At 41.4% G+C, this 22,874-nt stretch overlaps 1 protein-coding gene across 3 annotated transcripts; it reads left to right on the plus strand.

The window, feature by feature from the left end:
* Positions 1–508: 508 nt before the first annotated feature.
* On the plus strand, positions 509–21,819 carry sgcg (sarcoglycan, gamma). 3 transcript variants are annotated; one of them, XM_026193210.2, is made up of 9 exons: positions 509–549; positions 774–912; positions 9,906–10,107; positions 10,563–10,667; positions 14,276–14,363; positions 15,167–15,286; positions 19,121–19,193; positions 19,365–19,488; positions 20,392–21,819. In XM_026193210.2, the coding sequence occupies exons 2-9, from the start codon at positions 884–886 to the stop codon at positions 20,557–20,559; spliced, it is 909 nt and encodes a 302-aa protein (XP_026048995.1). In that variant the 5' UTR covers positions 509–549; positions 774–883; the 3' UTR covers positions 20,560–21,819. The 3 variants fall into 3 exon arrangements, with proteins under 3 accessions (XP_026048995.1, XP_080145132.1, XP_080145133.1); XM_080289006.1 differs by lacking the exon at positions 509–549 and adding an exon at positions 2,611–2,841 and having other exon boundaries at positions 778–912; XM_080289007.1 differs by lacking the exons at positions 509–549; positions 774–912 and adding an exon at positions 2,597–2,841.
* Positions 21,820–22,874: the final 1,055 nt, after the last annotated feature.

Below are 22,874 nucleotides of genomic sequence, written 5' to 3' on the forward strand. Positions count from 1 at the left end.
TTTAAAATATATGTGATGTTACATTTTTTAAGGAAGGTGTTAAGTCAAGGAATAATTATTAATTGTTTCTATTGGATAACCGTGTCATATGTCCCGCCCCCGCTTCTTAGCTTGCGCATGCCCAGACAAGATGTATATGGCCCTTCGCCTCAGCTATGTCGAGCCTGTACGTTGGTTGGGCTTTGATGGTAATAAACTGTCACTGTTTAATTGTGACAACAACAACAGTAATAATAATAATAATTTTATGTATAATTTCTCTTCGTTATTCAAGCTTGTTTCCCCCACTAAAAAAAAGACCAAAAAAGGTCAAATTATTTTTATTATCTAAAAAAAAAAAATCGAAGTAAAAAATCGAAATGTCATTTTTTAAAAAAGTTGTTTTCCCAACATTTCGAGTTAGTAAGGCTAAGACTTAACCTAACCGTAACACTTACCATAAGATTGAGTTCGAGTAAATCGAAACGTCGAGATAATAACCCGAGATTTTTGGGAAAATTTTTATTTAAATGGCGGCGGAAACAAGCTTCTTCATGCTATACTAAACAGGTTGTGCCTCCTGCATTACCTAGGTTTAAATAACTGGTCAGAAATTGTTTAAAAGTGGCTCGTTTGATAGTAAAAGTTGCTAATCCCTGACCTAGCCAGAAATAATGTGCTTTTAAGCTTTGGTAGGCATGATAAACTCATGCAGGGGCTTCCTTAAATATGCCTGAATTTCAAACATATTATATTTACCTTACCCATCCTACATCCTGTACACCTGTTTGCAGCCTCAGCCTGTGGAAACATTTTGTCAGGTGAATTCTGGTCTGACTGAAGCTTCAGGAAAGATGTTCACAGATCACATCAATGCATCTGGAAGCTTTTTTAGCACGTGCTAATGTGGAACAACTCACACCTTCATCCATGGTAAGTAGGAAGCTTACTGGCAGGTAGGTCAGTTTATGGAACAAAGTTTGAGACGTCATATGAGAAGAACACAGGTGTAACCTTTTAAAAAGCACCTTCCTTTTCCTTGGTTTTGTGGCATGGACACTTATCTGTAAAGAAGAGAAACTCTGTTGAGTGGTCTAACATGCTTATTGGTGAACAGTATTGCTGTGTGATACTGCAAATTCTCATATCGATATGATACAGAGTATATACAGGGCCACTATTGCACTATTGCAGATACTTTTAACCTTTAACAGCAGCTTATATTGGGGAGGGCAGTGTTTCATTATTTATACGATGAATCATCATCGGTTTTTAAATTATTTCAGCATTTCATGTATTTGGAAAGTGTATTTTCTGGAGGGATGTAAATGTACCTGTCAGAGACGTCAGCTTGTATTGTTTAAATGTGTTATAGGTTATAAATAAAATAGACATCCCTGTACGACAGACAGTTACAGAGGTTGGCTGGTTCAGTTTTTCTTGATGACTTGCAGCCTTTAGTGAGTTTCAGTTTCTTTCGTCAGGATGAAAATGTATGATTCCAAAGTGCAGAACAGCAAGGTTTAAAAACCCCTTTGTTCTGGCACCCATCACTCAGTAACAAATTGTAGCTTTTTTACGTAGGTGAGCTAAATGATTCCCCAAATCAAGTATTAGTTGTTTTTTTTCAGTAGTTTGTACTATGTGTGTGTTGTGTCTGTATTGAAGTGTGCATGTGAGCTTGGATGACTTGCCTGCAGAACAAACCTACCTACAGGTAAAAATAAATGAACCTGAACCTGAATGTATAAATTGCTATCCTATAGAGCCACACTAATGCTGTTAGTTTCATATGTTTCTACATCTGTTAGAAGCCTTTAAATCTATTTTTCTTGTTTTTGTTCGGGCACAGACATCTCTCCCGCCCTCTTTAGACTACAATATCAGCATTTAGCTCCAAGGCTGGTTCTTTAAACCTATCACTGTAGATAAGTTTCAGTTTAACAGCAACATCAAGTGGCAGTCCCTGTTTAATTGAGGTTGTCTTAACAGTGTTCTCACTCAGCGTGCCACTTCCTATCATCAAATGTTGGCACTTACACAAACAGACTATATGTAAATATTTCATAATGAAATGTGTTATCCTCAATTTAAAAACATTTTGCACTTTTGATACTCGCTATATCGCTGTCATATTAATGGATGACCTTGAGTTATTGAATTGTATTTACATACATAGCTAAAGTTAAAAAAAACAACAAAAAACCTCACTGATATATTCAAGGACCATAAAACAATTTCCACATCAGGAACCACAGCTTTGCTGCGTTTGCTGAACGTCCGCCTCTCTCACTTACTGACTGCCCTCTTCAAGGTCCACCCTTCCTGCTGTCACCCAGCAGAGCTACAGTATCTGAAAGACCAGCTTCAGTTTATACTGAGAGGCATGACTGAAGTCTCAAATTAGACACCGCTGCTTCAAGCCCTGGGTTGGGCAGTGAAAGTGACTCAGTGGATTGAATGACAAACAAATGCTCTGTTCATTATGTGATGGTTCTGTGTGTGTGTGAGAGAAAGAGAAAGAGAGAGAGAGAGAGAGAGCCTTTCCACTCATCGTTAATACTCCTCTCTCACACTCTCTCTCTCTCACGCATACTCTGATGATATTCAAATATCTGTACGGCTAAAAAGGCAGAGGGAGTCAGAGCTCAGAGTCGGAGTGGGAATGCAGGCGAGTGGGAGCGCCGTCTCGTGGTGATTATTCAGGGCACTTCCAGAGCTGGATTTATGGCACGCAGCTGTTGAGTGGCTGACAGACGCGTGAGGAGCTCAAGCGCTGCTGCTTCTCAAGCTGCTTGTACCAGCCCGAGCTCTGCTTACTGTTGCATAGGAAAGAGGACTGCTGTGCCTCCACACAGATCGGTGAGTACTCTGCCCCCGATTCGACATTTACCCATTTGGTTATTATTATCAATTTTTTGTGTCTTTTACAGCCTTCTCTTTGTATAAAGTTAAAGTGTTTTATGAAGGTAACCTTTCACCTACTGGACATGTTTTTCAGTTTTTGTCCTTCTGTACTTCTCACATTTTGCTCAGTTTACTTTTCAGTCCTCACAGAGGCAGTTTTGGATTTGAAAACAGTGTTTTTAGTCAGCTTTCAGTCAGCCAGTTCCCCTGTGTTTTAACCATACATGGCTAACAATGCTGAAATGCTAAACTAACTGTGCAAAAGAGCGACTCAGTAATATTTTCTGTGTTCTGAGAAATCCTCCGGTCTCTTTGTAATATTCATTAGATGTACCTGGGTGGTTTGTGTCTCTGTGCATTTCCTCTGGTGCTTTTTTTATATTTAGTTCACAATGCTGTGTCCTATTTATAGAAGTTAAGGCATCACAGCGAAGTGGAGACATGACGCCAGCCTCCTTACTACACACAGCCAGGCAGAAACCCTCAGCACTGTTGTCAGTTTCTAATCTCCCTTCGCTCCACACAAACGGTGTTACTCCGCAGTCCTTCCTCCACCTTAAAGCTTTTTGAGCTTTTCTAAGTTAGTGCAACTTGTGACGTTTTGTCAGGTCAAGCCTCGGCTCAGAGAAGAGCCTGGATTTTCAATTACAGCCGGACCCCACAGACTGAAAGGTAGAAGTTAGCCTGTCTGACCCGGCCCTCTAACTCTGATTCAGAGGTCAGAGACAGAGCCAGGGAGTGAGCATCATATGCTTAAGGTTAATTGAGAGGATGCCCTAGGATAAATGGACCTCCCTGGAGCAGAAGATTGTATTAGAGCTCTGTGCTACTTTATAATTTTTTGTAGTCGTTTCCACTGTAGAGTATTTGTGACCATTTATATTTAGAAGCACTTAAAAGGACACTTAGGAAATAAAGACCTGACAAAAGCATTTTCTCTCAAGTCAGATTGAATTTCCGACCATAAATTGAGCATTCCTGGCCCTTCCAGCGAAGCTCTTCGGGGACTGTTTATTTGGGTTGCTATGGAAGTCTGTGGTGGTGGTAAGCACAGAAACTGGAAGCTGGAAGACGCCCTTTAAAGATCTGGCCTCAAAGCTGCTTTCTCCTCGTGCTGCTGACAGTCTCTTAATGCTTTCATTTAAAGTAATTAGACCGAACTAGATCAAATTCATTAATGTGATAATGAACAGAGCCAGAGCTCTTTCACTCTCACTGCTCATTTGCCCAAAAAGTATAAAAGAGTTGAGCCGATCTACATGTTAACACACAATAGATCCGAGGATCTGAGGCTGTTAATAGATACAGTGTGGGGATATTGGAATCAGTCAATTAAACAGTGTCTGGCTGTTCTGGCTCCCTTTTTTATTTTTTCAAGCCTTGCTGGAGATCTCCCTTCAAAGAGAGGGACTCCCAACTACCGCTAAAAGTTGCTGTGCCTCTGCTGCATTGCTGACATTCAATTTATTATGATGATTTATTCTCACAGTTGTGATTAATACATAAAAATGAAGTGATATAGGAGAAAAAAAACGAGTTTTTGACACAAGTTTTCCTTATAAAGTCTTATTTTCCTTCTTTTTGCTGGCAGTGTTTTTTTTGTTTCATTGTGAAATAAAGGCTATTCATCACAGCTAGGCTTGCAGGCCATGTGACAGGACCTGTGGTCATAGAAATACCATCAGCCTTGTGTGCTTTCTCCCTGTGTTTACTGCACACAGCAAGGAACAACCCATTTTGCTTTATTATCAGTGCCTGTGATCCACGTCCTCCTGGACCTCAGAGAGCTCAGACCGCTTGCAGAGAGCGTGTTTGCTTCCATTCATCACTCCTTGGTGTGAGGGTGGAACAATGTTTACCTTCATTATTTACAGCAGCACAACTCCTCTGCTTGTACAGTTTGTCACTGTATGCTCAGCTCATCTTCCCCTGCCTGCATCATCATCATCATCTTCGGGCCTGGGGGAGTTACAGGAGGATAATGTGCTCGGCTGAACATCTGGTAACGTCAGGAAGAATTGCTTTCGGGCTTGAAAAGTGGCTCTTTTAACATGATGGAAAATGTTTTTGCTGTGACAGTAAGATGTAACATCTGTCTTGTATGTAAATCAGCCGGGCTTCTTTCATCTGGGCCCTGTCGAGTTCAGAAAGCACAGCTGAGACAACCCAGATACATCTGTGTTCAGATAACTTTTTTTCCCATTAAGCTGAAATGTGGTGGCTCTGAAGATCTGATGAAGATTAAGAGCAGTTTGTAGCACAGAGAAATCTTCATTCTTTGTGTTACTGCTTCTTTCGCATGTTTCATTGACTCATAATAATCCTTAACTGACAGCATTTTCTTCAGGCTCACTCCTCAATGAAAGCAGCGTTCTCCACAGCCTGCCCCTGGTTATTAATGCAGATTAATCAATAGAAAGTAACACCACTCCTCTCTCTGCAGCCTTCTCAGGCTATGCGCTCTTTGGCTCCGCTGTACTCGAACCGCTGTGAAATCTCCCCCTGAGGTTCTCTCTTGTCACTGTGTCAGATGGTCCAAATGTGCTGACTGGGGGGCTCGCTCGCAGGTTCTGCAGTCCTGCAGTTCGGAAGGCTATCACGTGAACTGAATACAGAAAACGACCGTTGTGTCATAACTTATAGTACCGGCTGTGGTTTGAAATATGCTGACTTTCATCGACTTGGTTTTTGTCACTGTTAGTCTGCTGCTGTGTAGCCAGAAAACACAGCCTCAGCTCTGTAATAAATACCATTTTTCCTTTGCCTTTTTAAAAAACTGCTGGAAATTCTGTCAAGTTTTCCACCGGTGCATAGAGCCAGCCATCCTGTAGCTCTGTGTGTGTGTGAGCTTTGGGCTCATGAATCATACTGTAGACTGTTAGACAAGGCGTTACATAGTGCTGTATGTACATTGTATGCATGTAGTGAAGCATAAAAACTGGAAAAGTATTGAAATAGACCTTGAGAACTTGGATGCTGCAGAATTTGTCACACAGAAGCAAAGCTAAAGTTTCAATTCAGTATTCAGAAAGAGACCAATTGCCATATAAAACATGTTTTTAAAATGCTTTGGTATATAACAATAGCATAATGATTTGAGGGTTTCTCTTGGGTGTCTGAATTCATTTTCTAACTCTTTTGTGTGGTAGCATTCATGGGAATAATATGCAGCCTTGTTAAAAAGAGTTTTCACAGGAGTCTATGAAGCCCTGTGAAAAACTGAGCACTCCTATTGATTCATTAGCTTGTAGAATCACCTTTAGCACCAATAACTTGAAGTAATTGTTTTCTGTATGACTTTATTAGTCCCTCACATCATTGTGTCCAGATTTCTTCTTATCAGAGTTAGCAGCAAAGACACCTGGACGAGTCACCTCATCCACAAGTTGAACTCTTCATACCTACTGGGTAAGATCAGGGATTAGGACTTCAGGTTTCCTGTATAGGAGTTGTGGGCCCTGCAGATTGACAGTCCTTTGCAACATTGCTTCAGTTCATTGAGGTTTCTTTATGCACAGCTCTCTTAAAGCCCCACCACAGCATTTCAGTCAGGTTGAAATTTGGCCTTTGATTGGATCATTGCAGCACCTTGATTCTTTTTTCTGTCATTCTGTGAATTTTTTGCTGTGCTTGGGATCATTGTCCTGTTGCATGACCCAATTTGGGCAAAGCTTTAGATGTGAGTCTGTCAGACAGACTCACATTTGAAAATACTTTGGTTTGGGCAGTTGAGATGGACTAGAGACCTTCCCAGGGTGTACCCTGCCGCTCACCTTAATGACAGCTATGATAGGCTCCAGCCCCTCCGCATATTGGAAAAGTGGAAGAAGATGGATGGAGGGATGTATGCATGCTCTGGTAAATGGGTGCCTCAATGACTGCAAGGTGCTCAGGTCCCGTGGATGCAAAACAAGCCCACATCACCAGCCTTCCAGCACCATGATTGAAAGCTGTGATGAGGTTTTTGTGCAGATTGCTGTGTTCGGTTTTCTCCAAGTCTGGTGCTGTGCATTATGGCCAAAAATCTTCACTTCGATCTCCTCTTTCCAAAGGATTATTGCAGAAGTCTTGTGGTTTTGTCAGATGAAACTTTGTAATCTTAAGCCATCCTGTTATATTCCTTTTGGAGAAAAGAGGATTTCCTTGGCAGCCCTCCCAAAACAACCCATACTTGATCAGTATCTTTTTAATTGTATCTTTATGAACTTGAACATTTATCATGCTGAGGTGTGTAGAGTCTGAACTATAGTTTTTAGATTTCTTGAAGTTTCTCTGAGAAATTGCAGTTTTTGATCTTGAGTTGAATTTGCTGGAACATCCATTCCTGGGAAGATTGGCAGCTGCCTTGAATGTTTTCCAGTTGTGAAGATTTTCTCTCACTGTAGAATGATGGACTATATATTGTTCAGACATGGCCTTTATAACCCTTTCCAGATTGATGTGCAGCAGCAGTTCCTCTTTTAAACTAAGAATAAGAGATCCCAATTCAAAGAGAAAACCAAATAAAGCTCTATTTTCTGTTGCCCACATTGTAGAGGGTGTAATTTCTATTGAGTGCTCCTGTTGATTTTTCTTAATGTATAGGCTGTGATCAGCTGACCTGCTGCTCTTTGTGTATGTTCACAAATGAATTCAACAAGATGTCAGCAGGTGGTCATGAGTTGTCCTTTGTGTCAATCCTCTACACTGATAGTCTACTGTTTATGCTGTCTTTTTTCCAAACAGGATAAAGTTGATATGAAGGTTTAATTCTGTGAATGAATCTAAGCACCATCACCTTAGCTTTTAATTATATATAACTGAACTCTGACCATGAGCACCACAGCCACTGTGCACCAGCCACACACACTTTAAATCCTTCCCAGTACAGCAAACTAACCAGTTTATCCTGCAGTAACCTGCAGAGTATTTTCATGCAGCCTTTAAATAACACAGTTAGTCAACCTCAGTTTGTTTTGCAGTTCATTTCACAATATGGAAAACAACAGCAACAGAAAACCGGACTGAAAACCTGATTTAAAAACATGAAGACTTGCATGTAAGCTTTACATTTACAGTTTATCACATACCAGTGAGCAGTCCTTACCTTTAAATCTAACCTCTCTTCTTCCTTTCCTGTTCTGTCTTTCTTATCTTTCTCCATCTCTGAGTGGAGTTAGCTCCTTCTTTTCTCTACCTGTGAAATACTGCAGTTGGACCTTTAGCTAGCAACACACTCTGCTACAAAATGCACGCAAGCAATTTGTGTGTTTGCTGATTTTTGTTGAGCTGATAGAAAAATTGCATTTGTAATTACTTAGTTAGTTACCAATACAACTCCAAGTCCTCTGCACACTGCAGTACCAGAAAATGTTGTCAAGGTGTGCTTTGTGGTAGGTGGAGTGCAGCTTTATTAGCTAGCACCAGCAAGCTTAACAAAAAACATAAGGTGAGGACACAACATGGGCTTTAATACACACACGAGGTAATTAGGAAGATGTAACACAGCTGGGGAAAACAAGGCACAGGTGAAAGAATTAAAACCACTATGATAAAAAAAGAGGACTTCAACCATAAATCATAACAAATAAACAAAAACTAGAATTCAAAACTAATATTACTCTTAAGAACTTAACACACAAGAACTCTAACTTTCTTTTTCGTATTAGTGTAGATCAGGGGTCCCCAACTCCAGGCCTCGAGGGCCGGCGTCCTGCAGTTTTTAGATGTGTCCTTCATCCAACACAGCTGATTTAAATGGCTAAATTACCGCCTCAACATGTCTTGAAGTTCTCCAGAGGCCTGGTAATGAACTAATCATTTGATTCAGGTGTGTAGTCCCAGGGTGAGATCTAAAACCTGCAGGACACCGGCCCTCGAGGCCTGGAGTTGGGGACCCCTGATCTAGATGGTGAGAAAAAGGTCCTTCTCTAATAGGAAAGCAAAAAAGGAAAAATACATATTAAAGACAAACATCTTATATTTTAAGAGTGCAAAAGAAAATAAATGTTTGGTCATTTCCTTGAAATAATAGAAAGTGTGTGCAGCAAATACATATAGATGTGTTATACATCAGCCTAACGACGAGTAGAGTCTGAACCCCGCCTCTCACTCTGTGTGAGCTGGGATAGGCTTCGGCTCCCGACCTGTCCCCCTGGACCTCCAGTTGGATTACTGGTTGACAAAATGGATGGATGGATGTTATTAATTACTATAGCTGCAGACTTGAAACTGCTTTAAATTAACAGCAAAAACCAATTAGTTGCACACCGAGACGCTTCTTAGTCACTTGATTTGCTTAGAGACTTTTGTAAAGTGATTCTGATGAAGGCTCCTGACAGCACCATTTCACTTGTAAATGCATGAAGTGATGAAGAAAGCAAAAGGCTCTGAGTGTACGAAACTTAATATAGTGTTTTTATTTTTTCTTCTTCTTTTTGGGGGGAGGGGAGCTGTTTTGTGCTGCTTTTCTTGGTGCTCCTGTTGTCAGAATGCTTTGAGCAATGTTCGCTCACTTCTGCAATCAATATTTTTATATTAACTTTATTTTAATTAAGAGCAAAACAGAGACACAGAGAATTTTAATGAATTTTCACACTTCCCCTTAGTCAAAGATTTAAAGCAAGTTTTGGGATTTGAGCAAACTTTACTACTTTAAGCAAATATTACCTATATCATACCTATAGCATCGTTTGTGATCCACAAAGGAGGATTTTTATTCCAAGAAAGCCCTCAAACTTACTCTTTACCAACTACCCAGCTCCAAAGGCAAGATAGACACAGAGTGATAAGAACATATTTAGCAGGTAATGACTGTGATAAGTGCTTTGGGTGCTGGTGAAGACCAAATACAGAACTTTACAGGACACTGTTTGCTTTCTTAAGAGGTTCACTAGATATTATCAACATTATGTTCACAGGTTGTTTTAATAATTCTCTCTGCTCTGCCAAATTTATTTCAAATTGATCTTCGATATCTTTACTAATATCTTTGATTTTACTCCATTGCCTGTGTCCCTGTCTTCATCTGTGGCGGCCAGGCGACAGATGGTGCGGGAACAGTATGTCACCACCACCGAGGGCAGCAGCACGCCCAGGTCGGTGCCCGACGAACTCTACAAGATTGGCATCTATGGCTGGAGGAAGCGCTGTCTCTACCTCTTTGTGCTGCTGCTCATTGTCATCCTGGTGGTCAACTTTGCCCTCACCATCTGGATCCTCAGGGTGATGTGGTTCAACACGGTATGCACAGCTCACATTTGGACACCATGTTTTCAGTTGGGATTGTTTTTCCTTTCTCCTTTCAAATGGTATGTTTAAATATTTAGTATGTAGCTTTTGTTGATCAGCCCATCATTTGACTATTACCTGCTTATTATTGCAATGTCAGGCAGCAATAGCGTTATCCATCATTAAGTCCTACTTGGCTGTCTAAACAGGAGAGTAAATGTGTTTGTTATTTCATGGAGACTTGTCAGCTTTCTGTCTCAACTCCAGATGGCAACTGTGGATTTATGAACAAAGCTGCAAGCCAACACACACTCTTGCATGCACATGTACACACTATGGTGGATACCTTAGACAAATACCTAAGTGATAGAGGGAACGCTGTTAGCTGGAAAGCCAAAGCACATTCCTCACCTTCTTGGCATGCCTTTGTCTAAATATGTAACCTCTTGATTTTATTTTGATCACAGGAAGGGATGGGACTACTACAAGTACATGGAGATGGGGTTAAGCTGGAGGATGGCGAGTCTGAGTTCCTCTTTCCTCTCTATGCTCAGGAGATCCACAGCAGAGAAGTAAGCCAATCAGAAATGCAAACTTTTTTTCCTGCTCTTCTTTGCCACATTCTTCTGAGATAAGCCTCCTCTCTCCCCCTCTACCCTCTCCTTCTCTCCCTTTCTCGTCTTCTACCCCATTCATTTTCAAACCTCTGTTTGCTCAGTTAAGTAGCCTGACAGCCTGGCCATTATTTCTCACTGTTTACTAAACTTAAATTTGAGTGTGTGTTGGATCTTTGGAGACTGCACGTCATCTTATCATCTAAATCTAATTCCTCGCAGACACTCAGGCAGTTTTTATCCAGCTATAGTGAGAGAGCTGCATATTTCTGACAGTACTTTTTTTAGGAGATGTGTCAGAACAAACTGGATTTGGCAGTAGCACACAGTGCACGTGGTGGTGTGCTGAGCTCTCCATTAACCTCAGGGATATTTGTGGTGGAAAGTAGTTTATGGCCCGCCTGCTAGCAGCAGATGGGAACACTTTGCTGCAGTTGTTTACATGTTATGGCTTTTCTTGCTCATAGCAGCAATATTTTTTTTTCTTGCTTCATGGGCCTCATTAAAAAGGCAATGTATTCCTCATTTATGGATGGACACATTTTCTAATGTGTTCTATGGGTTTCTAAAATGATTCAGTGCTTAGAGAGACATCCTGCTGCCCTCTACATGAAAACTTGCTTTCCTAGACCATTTTTAGAAGCATGTCTTCCCCTCAGCTACAAAGGAGCAGAAGAGATTTATTGCTAAGCTTCTTCATTTAAACATTTTATGACAGTATGTGTGTGTGTTTGCCAGTTCTCTTATACAGACCTAATTACTTGCTGTCACATCCTGTACAAATATTTAGGTAAAATAATAAATAGCCTGATAATAATGCATTCTTTGTCAGCCTTAATAAACAGTAGTCCATGGCACTTTTTTCTGGTCAGTAATGCTTCAGCCTGGCTGGTGAATATCCTCCCCCATCAGGATGCTCAGTGCCTCCTAATGGCTGCCTGATCATAATAATAATTGTCAATAATATATCAGTAAAGTGTTTGTAGTTTGTAGAATAATCCAAGTCGACAGCCGTAAATGCTAATGTGTTAGCAGATAAATGATTGCAAGGAAACATCTCGATCAACTAAAAAACAAAATAAATGGCAGTATTAATATTTGTTATGATCTCAATACGTAGCTAAGATACAATAAAAAGCTGTTAATCAGAAAATGACACCAAGTTTCTTGAGTTTACCGCCATGCTAGCTACTTTATGGTGCTTTGGGCTAAATGCTGTTGTTAGCATGCTAGCTTGCTCACAGGAATAGAATCATGTGCAGAAGCTTATGGGAATGTGTTATGAAAAGCTCCAACGCTGGTGGGGCAGCCATGTAACACAGTTTCTGTTGGTGACCACCTCCTCTGACCACATGTGGAGTCCCACAGGGTTCTATACTAGGACCTATCCTTTTTCAGTATGTCCTGCCTTTTGGCCACATTGTACAGAAACATGTTATCATACTGCTCTTTCAGCAACATTCAGTGTTATCTCCCAGTTAAGACCATCCATCCATCCATCTTCATCCGCTTTATCCGGGGCCGGGTCGCGGGGGCAGCAGCCTAAGCAGAGAGGCCCAGACCTCCCTCTCCCCAGCCACCTCCTCCAGCTTATCCGGGGGAACACCAAGGCGTTCCCAGGCCAGCCGAGAGATATAATCTCTCCAGCGTGTCCTGGGTCTGCCCCGGGGTCTCCTCCCGTTGGGACATGCCCGGAACACCAACCCCAGGAGGCGCCCAGGAGGCATCCTTGTCAGATGCCCGAACCACCTCAGCTGGCTCCTTTCAATGTGGAGGAGCAGCGGCTCTACTCTGAGCCCCTCCCAGATGGCCGCACTTCTCAGCCTTTCTCTAAGGCAGTTAAGACCATCTAACCAAAATGAATATCTGAAAATCTTCTAAAATGAACAATTTAAATCATATAAAAGTCTAATACATTTAAACATTTAAAAAATCCTGTTATCCAGTTCTTTGTCCTTCCAAAATTAAATAGGCTGTCAGAAATCTGTGTTTGCTATTGATGCAAACCTAATTTTTGAGAAATATATCAGCAAGCTAATCCAGCCCTCCTGTCTGCATTTGAGGAGTGCTAGAATACAACTGATATTGAGTTTTAGCCACATACTCTCTATTATTCTTACTGTTATTAACTTTGCCACGGAGGTTATGTTTTTGACAGTGTTTCTGTGCCTGCATGTCATTCTTTCTGTCTGTAAACACTATAGCTTAAAGTTTTGAATGAATTCTGATAAAAACTGTGTAGGGGTGTAGCGTGGGGTCATGCCAACAATCCATTCAAATTTTGCTTACATCCCCTGAGGTCATGAAGGTGAACTTTATGATTTATTGGTAGAAAATTGACAAAAAGCCTAGCCATATCTTAGAAACTGATTCTCACAAGTGTTGTGTGTATTGCCAACACATAGAAAATAATCTAATATAATATGATTGCAATATACAGATTTCAAATGTCAGATTTGACCTCCGACCTCTCCTTGATTGTTAATAGATTGATCTGAAGGTCAAAGCAATAATAATGCTGTTTAGGGCTATTTAAAACTGAGTTTGTCATCCTTTGTATTGAGAACATATAGGCATATAAGGAATGATATATGAGGATTCTAAATATCACGTTACTTTGGACCTCTGACAGATAAACCTCATAGCATGCCCTCATGATCCTCATACTGTTTATTTTACAGCATAGTGAAATAAAGTCACCACCACAAAGTAAAAATGCTTTATTGACTGAAGTGAAATACAAAGTGCAGAAAAGCCAAAAGGTAATGTCCCCACGTTAGGACAGAGGGTGTCAGGAGTGAGTGCCCTTCATGACCTGGCTCCAGAAGAGATGCTGGAATAGACCAGTGAGCAGCCTGATATCCTGAGGCAGGAACCTGCCAACTGTTCCCACCTCATGCTTAAAAACTGAAGGCGACTGAGCATTTGCTGTTTGGGCTCCTCTGCTGTGGAAAAACCTGCCTGAGCAAGTCTGACTTTTATTTCGCAAGTGTTAAGCTTTACTCATTTTATTTATTTTTTAAAATAAAATGTTCTTATAATGTTTACTTTTTTAATTTGTATTGTATTTCACTCTCGACAATGCACTAGCTTATCTCTAGAGTGTAATACTTTGGTTTTAAATCATCTGATAACTTTGACTTTTTTGTATTTTTTTGTGTGTATTATGTTTTTGTAAAGCAGTTTTGTAATGCTGATTTTAATGGACACTATTCAAATAAACGTCCTGTTTTTTTTATGGATGCCAGTTTTGCAGAGCTGTCTTGATAGCCTAATAAACCTCACATTATCAACTTCATGGTAGCGTTAGAGTCAGGCAATGAAAGTCAGTAGGAGTTATCCTCAGGGAATCATGAATGCTTTTACAATCCATTAGTTAGTGTGGACTAAAGGGTCTGACCAGTGAACGAGTGCTACCTATAGAGCCAGCGTGCCTAAAAACCTCACATAAAACCTCTTTGTCCAAGTTCATACATGCAAATATTCTAATTTTTATCATTTTACTGTTGCAGATTGATGTTATTTCCACAGGCTGTTAATAAGACAATATTTCTTCATCTCCACAGGACTCTTCACTTCTATTACACTCATCGGAAAATGTTTCCCTCAACGCCCGCAATGAAAATGGTGACGTTATAGAGAGGATATCTGTGGGTGAGAGGACACACAGAAACATGCGGCACATACACATCACATCCTGCTGATGAGTGACACTGAGAGTGATAGTAAAGACACTGGTGCACTGCAGGGATTTCTCATCCAGCATTAGCAGAGACAAGAGGCCATATTTCAATTCATAATCTCTTAGATTTCCATTTAAAATCCATTAAATTCAGCATTCCTTTTCTCCATCCATTGCTTCTGGATCATTCTGTATTACACGCGAGGGCCTGAGGCCGGTGGAGGATCATATTTGTGCGTCTCTTTATGGCTCACCGACTGCCACGTTGGGGGATTTTGTCATAATTAAAAGGCCAGCAAATTGTTGTGTTCCACAGTGCCGTTATGTGTCCTTGATCATTAAGCCATAAAATGCATAGCCTGCATAATCTTGGGCCTCTGTGAATAAAACTAAAATGCTTGTTAGGGAATACTGCGTGTCTGTTCACAGTTGTGAGCCCTGACAGAGGTTAAATATCTCACTGAGTGATCTACATGTTTTAGAGCAGCTTCTCTCAGGGCTGATGGAGTGAAGGGCAAAAGGAAGTAACCTCAGATGAGTTTCGTGTCAGACCAAAGCAGTAATATGGTTACGCATTTTTAATCACTGCGTTTCTCATCAGCAGGTGGCCGCTGACTTTCCCCTTTCCACCTCTACGCTGATCTAAATTGGGAATGTGTCTCTGAGCACATCGAACTGAATCACAGGAAGAGAATGATGATAGATTTTCATGGTTGCACGTTACTCATGTCTTATTGCCAAACCCCTTCAGGTGTTGTTGTTGTTGTTGTTCCAGGTCCAAAAGAGGCTCAGGGACACACTCGAAATCTGCTCATTAACTCGCACAATGACAACATGCTGTTCACTGCAGATGGCGACAAGGCTGAGATTGGGCCAGACAAACTACGAGTCACAGGTACACCAATGGCCGCGACGTGCTGTGTTTCCTTGGACGTAGCACACACCTGTTGGTGGAAGGGTTTTGGGGAAAAAAATGAAAAAATAATAACACTGACAACAGATGTAGACTCAACAGGACCAATTTGGTTTGATGGCAAATATCAGCTCAACAATCCAGCACCCAAGGGCAGAGACAGCCCAGTCATTTTCACAGTCATTCGTGTCATAGAGTGCGTGGTTATCTTTGAAGTGCACAGAGAGAACAGAAAAATGAGATGCCAGAGCACAATACTGTACAGTTTATCATATTACTGAACAAAGGGTTGATGGGATATTTCTGCGCTTTTATTCTGAATCTTAGTCTCCGGTGGGTTGCGTTAATGGTTACGTGTGCCGCTGGCCACACGCTGTGCTGACTGATTAATGTTGAACAGAGTGTCAGCCGATAACTTCGTATCGCTCGGGGTCAGTTTGATCCGCAGAGAGCAGCAGGCAGCGGGAGCTGTTTTTCCAGGAATCCTCTAAACAAAGCTTCTGTACTCTCTGTGTTTGTGGAGTGTTTACATCCTTCATAGTTGGCTCCAAGTGTTGCAGCATTTGGATCCAGTTTTACTTCTCTGCTCCAGCATTGCCTGAATTTTTCTGAAGTCGAAGTAGGCAGACAGCCCGCCTCTATTTAAAAAAAACAAACAATGTTTACACAACGACGCAATCCACAATATATACTGCACTGCAGTGCTTTGAGATAAATATTAGAGGATTACAGTCAGCAGCCCCTCATCCTCTGAGCACAGGTGGCATCTACAAAACTTTAGTTACACTCACCTGGCACTTTATTAGGTACACCTTCAGAGCTAGCTTAATTCTTCAAAGGACACCTCAGAGATTTTGGTCGACAGTGACATGACGGCATCACACTGTTGCTGCAGATTTGTCAGCTGCACATCCGTCATCGGAATCTCCCGTTCAACCGCAGACCCAAAGGTCCTCTATTGGACTGAGATCTGATGACCATGGAGGTCATGTGAGTTCTTTGAACTCACTGTCATTTTCAAGAAACCAGTTTGAGTTTTGTGACATGGTGCGCTTTCCTACTGGAAGCAGCCAAGGATGGGTACACTGCGGTTATAAAGGGATGGACGTGATCAGCTGCAATATTCAGGTAGGCTGTGGTGTTTAAATAATGCTCAGTTGCTCTAAGGAGTCCAAAGTGTGCCAAGAAAATATTGCTCACCACCAGCAGGCTGAACCAAGGCAGGCTGGAACTATGCTTTCACAGCATGTCTTTTGAGCATCTGCTCTGCATCTGCTCTGCACTACCCGACTCACTGGACCCTCTACAGTTTGCATACCGCCACAACAGGTCCACTGATGATGCCATAGCCCTGACACTACATACTGCCCTGTCACACCTGGAGAAGAGAGACACGTATGTGAGAATGCTGTTTGTAGATTACAGCTCAGCATTCAATACCATCGTTCCCTCGAAGCTGGACAGGAAACTGCAGGATCTAGGACTGAGCAGCTCCCTCTGCAGCTGGATCCTTAGCTTCCTGTCTGACAGACGCCAGGTGGTCAGACTGGGCAGCATCACCTCATCCCCCATCACACTGAACACTGGTGCTCCACAGGGGTGTGTACTGAGCCCTCTCCTGTACTCACTCTACACCTACGACTGCACAGCCACTAACAGCTCCAACATCATTGTGAAGTTTGCGGACGACACTACAGTGGTGGGTCTTATCACCAACGGTGATGAGACGGCTTACAGGGAGGAGGTCAGCGCCCTGACCCACTGGTGTCAAGACAACCATCTCACCCTCAACGTCGCAAAGACAAAGGAGTTGATAGTGGACTTCCGGAGGTGCAGAGAAGTGCACACCCCCATCACCATCAACGGCGCTGCTGTGGAGAGAGTGAGCAGCTTCCGGTTCCTTGGCGTACACCTGGCTGAGGATCTTACGTGGTCAGTACACACAAACAAAACAGTGAAGAAGGCGCAGCAGCGCCTCTTCTTTCTCAGGAGACTGAAAAGATTCGGCATGAGCCCCCGCATCCTCAGGACCTTCTATCGCTGTGCCATTGAGAGCATCCTCACTGGATGCATCACCACCTGGTATGGCAACAGCACCGCCTACAACTGCAAAGCTCTCCAGCGAGTAGTGCGGTGCTCTGAACGGATAATTGGAGGTGAGCTTCCCTCCCTCCAAGACATCTACAGGAAGCGGTGCCTGAGGATCATCAAGGACTCCAGTCACCCCAGCCATAAACTGTTCAGACTGCTTCCATCAGGAAGGAGGTTCTGCAGCATCCGGTCCCGTACCAGCAGACTGAGAGACAGCTTTTTCCATCAGGCCATCAGACTGCTGAACACTTCATAGACACCTCAGCTTCACTACTGGAACTTCAACATTATGCACTCCATACTGTATATAAATGTCACTTGTTTTGCACATATTCAACTCTGTATATTTTATATATTTTATTATTATTATTATTATTATTATTTTATTTTATTTTTTTACTATTTAATTTGTAAAAATGTGTATACACACACACACACACACACACACACACACACACACACACACACACACACACGTAGGAAAATATTTAGTATACACATCCAGAAATGCATACACTATTATATATTGTACATATATTTATTAGTTTCAGGTTGGCCATTCTTGTATTTTGCTCGTTTGTGTTGTTGTGTTTGCACATCTCTGTTGCTTGTGGGGCTCGCACACAAGAATTTCACTCGCATGTGCTGTGCCAGTGTGCCTGCACATGTGATGTGACAATAAAAGTGATTTGATTTGATTTGTGATTTGATTTGATTTGTCCCATCTTCCTTCTCTCACCTCCAACTAGTCGCAAGAGATGGCTGCCCCTCCCTGAGCCTGGCTCTGCTGGAGGTTCCTTCCTGTTAAAAGGGAGTTTTTTCTTCCCACTGTTACCAAAGCACTCACTCATGAGGGGTCATATGATTTTGGGTTTTTTTGTCTGTTTTCTCTGTATTATTGTAAGGTCTTTACCTAAAAATAGAAAGCACCTTGAGGCAACTGTTCTGGTGATTCGGGACTATAAAAATAAAATTGAATTGAAGTAAATTCAATTTAATTGAAATTCTCACCCCATAATCTGAATATTGGAGCAGAATTTGAGACTCATCAGACCTTCTGTTGTCCCATTTTGGTGTGAATTTAGACCCAATTTTCCTGTTCTTAGCTGACAGGAGTCAGGAAAGGTAGTTTCCTACATACCTTGGTTGTAATGAGTAATGAGTTACTGTTGCCTTCCTATCACCTCGGAGCAGTCAGACCATTCTCCTCTGACCTCTGGCATCAAAAAGGCATTTTCAGCTAGAAATCTGCTGCTCACCGGATATTTATCAGACCTTTGTCTGTAAACACTAGTGATGCTTGTGTGGGAAAATCCCAGTAGATCAGCAGTTTGTGAAATTCCCAGAGCAACCCGTCTGACAGCTACAGTCAGTCTACATTCAAAATAATTCAAATCACCTTTCTTCCCCATTCTGGTGCTCAGTTTGAACTTCAGCAGGTCATCTCGAGCATTCCTACATGTCTAAATATGCTGAGTTGCTGCCATGTGATTGGCTGATTAGATGTTTGCATTAACAAGCAGTTGAACAGGGTGAGTGCAGTGTTAAAATACTTCAGTCTGGGACAAAGGGGTGAACTGGCCAACATACCATGAATGCCACTGTCAGCAAAGCTACTCCTGTTGTTTTATTAAAAATGTTTGGTGTGTGTTGTGACCATATCAGGCTCCTGGACTCTGTTAAATGCTGTAACAGATCTTGATGTTTGTGTATCTTTGTTTGCAGGTCCTGAAGGAGCGCTATTCCAGCATTCAGTGGAGGTGCCTCAGCTGAGATCAGAAATGTTGAAAGAGCTGAGGTGAGCGTTTCAGACTTTGTGTATTATTGGATTTTTCAAAACAATCTGCTAAAGAAATACAAAACTATAAGAAATCAAAGTTTAGGTTCAGTCTCACAGGTGTTGCTCAGGTGAAATAAACAAGCAAACGGATAAAATGGTGGTGTTTTTAAAGTCGAGATGTTTCTTTAGGTTGGAGTCCCCGACTCGCTCGCTCAGTATGGATGCACCGAAAGGAGTTTTTATGAAAGCTCTGGCTGGCAACATTGAAGCTGCTTCCAACATGGATGTCATTCTGCAGTCAAAAGAAGGGCTGGTACGAAATCCACTTTTCACTTCCTGCTGATTGCTACAAAGCCGTCTTCAGGCATGCTTTTTCCTTTAGCTCACAGAGGGAATATAGAGAGCATGTTTTTCCAGCAAACATGCTGCGCTACGCTTTTACGCTCTCTCGGGTCACACCTGGGAGCTCGAGTTCAGTTTAAAAGGCGCTCTGCTGTTCCCATTTACTGAACATTTTTGTGTAGAAACACCTTACAGACAGCCGGCACTTAAAAAGCCTCTTTATCTTTCTTATCAAAAGGATATAGTGTAACATATTAAAGAAAATCTTTTTCTAAAGCAGTGAGAATCTCGTCTAACCCTAACCCTTTCTTTTGAACTTTGAAAACATCTGTTTGTGCTCTGTAGGTTTGTTGTGGGTAGTGGTTTGCTGTTTCCATGTTAGTGTTTAGAGTGAGTTTTGGTAATTGGTGGCTGAATCGGATCTGACTAATAGCTGTGGTTCAGCGAGCTGACTGAAGCACGTTAGAGCCATTTGTATCACGAGCACTTATTTGACCTTTTTTGAATTAATTCTCAGTAGATCAGCACATTTATATGACAGAGTAGTTGTGTGCTGCATCACTTCTTCATCTTTCTTTTCTTGCTGTGAGGATGATAACTGCATGTTAATCTGCACTTAACTTTAACGCTCACGTTCTCTCATTTTAAGCTGATTTACTGCCAGACCTTTTTTCTTTTTTTTAAAAATTATCATCATGTCGTCATGCACTGGTTAGGTATTAAATAGATCATTCTTTAGCTCGCTGCACACTGTGTCTTATTGTGCGTGCATGACGTAAAAGGACTGAAACAGAGTGATATTTCCTTGCTCTTTCGCTGGATCTTTGTTGTTCTCCTTTAATCGTCCTTGCTCTCCGTGCTGTCTGCTGTACAGCTGGTGCTGGATGCTGAGACGGTGCGCATGCCGCGCCTGCCCAAGAGCGAGGATGGGGTTTCTGGAAATGCTCAGATTCTCTACGAGGTCTGCGTCTGTCCCAGCGGAAAGCTCTTCCTGTCCAAGGCTGGAAGAACTTCCACTTGCAGCGATAATCAGGACTGCTAGATAGAGTCTGACAAGGTCATCGATTTTTCATCTCTCAGAAGAGGCACCTTCTGGGAGGCAACAAGCACAACAGTTTTTTTTTAATCTTTATACCACAGTGGGTCTACCAGGATCCCAGTGGCACATCGAGGCCTGTGAAAATACAAATGCCTGCTGGCATAAATGAAATGAGTTCTTTAAGTTGCATTTATGAACTTCTGACCATTCAACCGAAACAAATTGGCTCTCACAACTAAATTTGTCTGCATCAGAGCTTTATGGATCATTTTTTTTACACACACAGTGTCATGGCTGGGCAACGAGGAGCTGGTAACAGCTTACATCCTATGCAATATTATCTTGTGGTGCAATAAATGAAAGTGAAGCATATCAAGGGCTTGAAAATTTGAAAAATAAATCCCTGAAACAACGCCAGAGTGTTATTGAAAATATTTGTTTTGCTTTATACAATCTCCTCTTGGTCCAAGCCCTTGGTATGCTGTGTTTTGGTGTTGGTGCATGTATTTATTTAAATGGAGACAAACACAAATGCTGTATATTTTGTTTTATTTTTTGTCTTTTTTCTTTTTTTAAACTCAAATTCAGATAATGAGGTTTTGATATTAATGAGGTTTCACATGTGTATCTACAAAGGGCACTTGGAGAGCATACTCTCTGATAAGACCAACGCCAGTGCACTATTTTGCAATTTTAAAGTAAGTGGCTTGGATCCGCACAAAAAGGTCATGGGCTCTTCCTTTGCCAGTGCTCCAGCTCTCCACCAAAATTGATGAAATCTGTTTTATGTGTAGTCCTGATGTCAGACACACAGAGAGCAGCGATCACATGCCACATGTTTGGCATGTTGTAAGCATGTAATTACGCAGCAATTTCCTGCTGGTAAGCTGAGCTGGTCTGTTTGTTCAGTAATCTCACTTACGGCCAAAGGACTAATATATCATCACTGCTGACCTCAGAAAAAAGAACGCAAAAACAAAATATGTGGAAAATAAGAACTTGGATCTCATACTTTCAGTATAACCATTGCCTTTATGATTAAATTTGCCTTTGGTTAAATGGGTCGAAAATATCCGTATGTTGTAGTGATAGTCGCACCGAGTTTGGCACCAGTTCGTCTGTACATCACTGTTTTAGAACATTTCACACCATTGTGTTTTTGTCATCAGTCTTTTTTAAGTAGTTCATTATTAGTCCTGAGATATTTTAATAGTGTGCAATGTGTATGTTTTATTTTTGAATAAACTTTGTGCTATTCTTCTACCTGCCTGTCAGCAGCTGTAATCTTCACATGCTTGCTTTTCTAAAAAATGTTCTCATGTTTTATAATTCAGTCTATCTAAGAAAGAAAGGAAAAAAACAGAAAATGAAAGCATTGACAGACTGATGTGCACGTAAGCTGCATGCTGGTGGACTCAGTTTAATGTAACTGGCCTAATTAATGGCTCTGTGATGCACTCTAGTGGTAAAACTCTGCAGTAACACCACAGTGACTGACACCAGCAGCCCAAGAGAAGCAACTTTGTGCTTATTCAGTGGATCACAGTGTGTGCTGCAGCGGGGTCATGAAGCTGTATGCTCTTTATTTTTAGGATGGTTCAAACTGCAGTAATGTGATGTCAGCGTAGAAAATCAATTTGTTTTGGCAAGTGTAAATTTAACCCTTCAAATAACTCCAGAAATCAGCTTCATTAAAAAAAAATAGTTCTACTAGTACCAGCTATGGCTAGCTAATAAACATACTACATTGTAATAAATCTTATAACTTTGAGGTTTTAATGCAAATGCAGATGCAAGACTGTAGGACACTAGGAGCATTTGTGCTTAAAACATGACTGTCACTATATCACATTTTACACATCATGATTATCTTATAGACATATCATAATTTTGGTATCTCAACTTTAAATACATATATAAATATACAATCCTGTGAAAAAGTAATTATCCCTTTTAGCTTCCATAGGAATGGAAAAGTTAAGTAGTGGCCAAGTGTTGCTATGAATGCACTTCATTAATTGATCACGAACAAGTGTAAGCATCTTTGTAATAGCAGACATTTTGGCTGTTTGCTAGTCTGGAGCATTCGGGTGTGTGTTAACATGATTGTGAGGAAAGATTTTAGAAAAGCAAATTTTGCTGCCCATCAGTGTGCCAATGGGTATACGGTCATTTCCAAACATTATGAAGTCCGTCATTCTACAGTGAGAGATTCTTTAAAAGTGGAAAACATTCAAGACAGTTAACAGGTGATGTCTCAAGAAGTCCACCCAGAGGTCAGCCCATGCAATGCTCAGAGAAACTGCAAAAAACCAAGC

This window comes from Astatotilapia calliptera, chromosome 14 (genome assembly GCF_964374335.1).
Source record: "Astatotilapia calliptera chromosome 14, fAstCal68.1, whole genome shotgun sequence".
Lineage (NCBI taxonomy): Eukaryota > Metazoa > Chordata > Actinopteri > Cichliformes > Cichlidae > Astatotilapia > Astatotilapia calliptera.

Bases quoted from the DNA above. Each gene is read 5' to 3' on its own strand.
- sgcg (XM_026193210.2), top strand. From the start codon at position 884: ATGTGGAACAACTCACACCTTCATCCATG. The intron at 14,364-15,166 runs GTGAGAGGACAC...TTGTTGTTCCAG, and splicing joins TATAGAGAGGATATCTGTGG to GTCCAAAAGAGGCTCAGGGA. The intron at 19,194-19,364 runs GTGAGCGTTTCA...ATGTTTCTTTAG, and splicing joins GAAATGTTGAAAGAGCTGAG to GTTGGAGTCCCCGACTCGCT.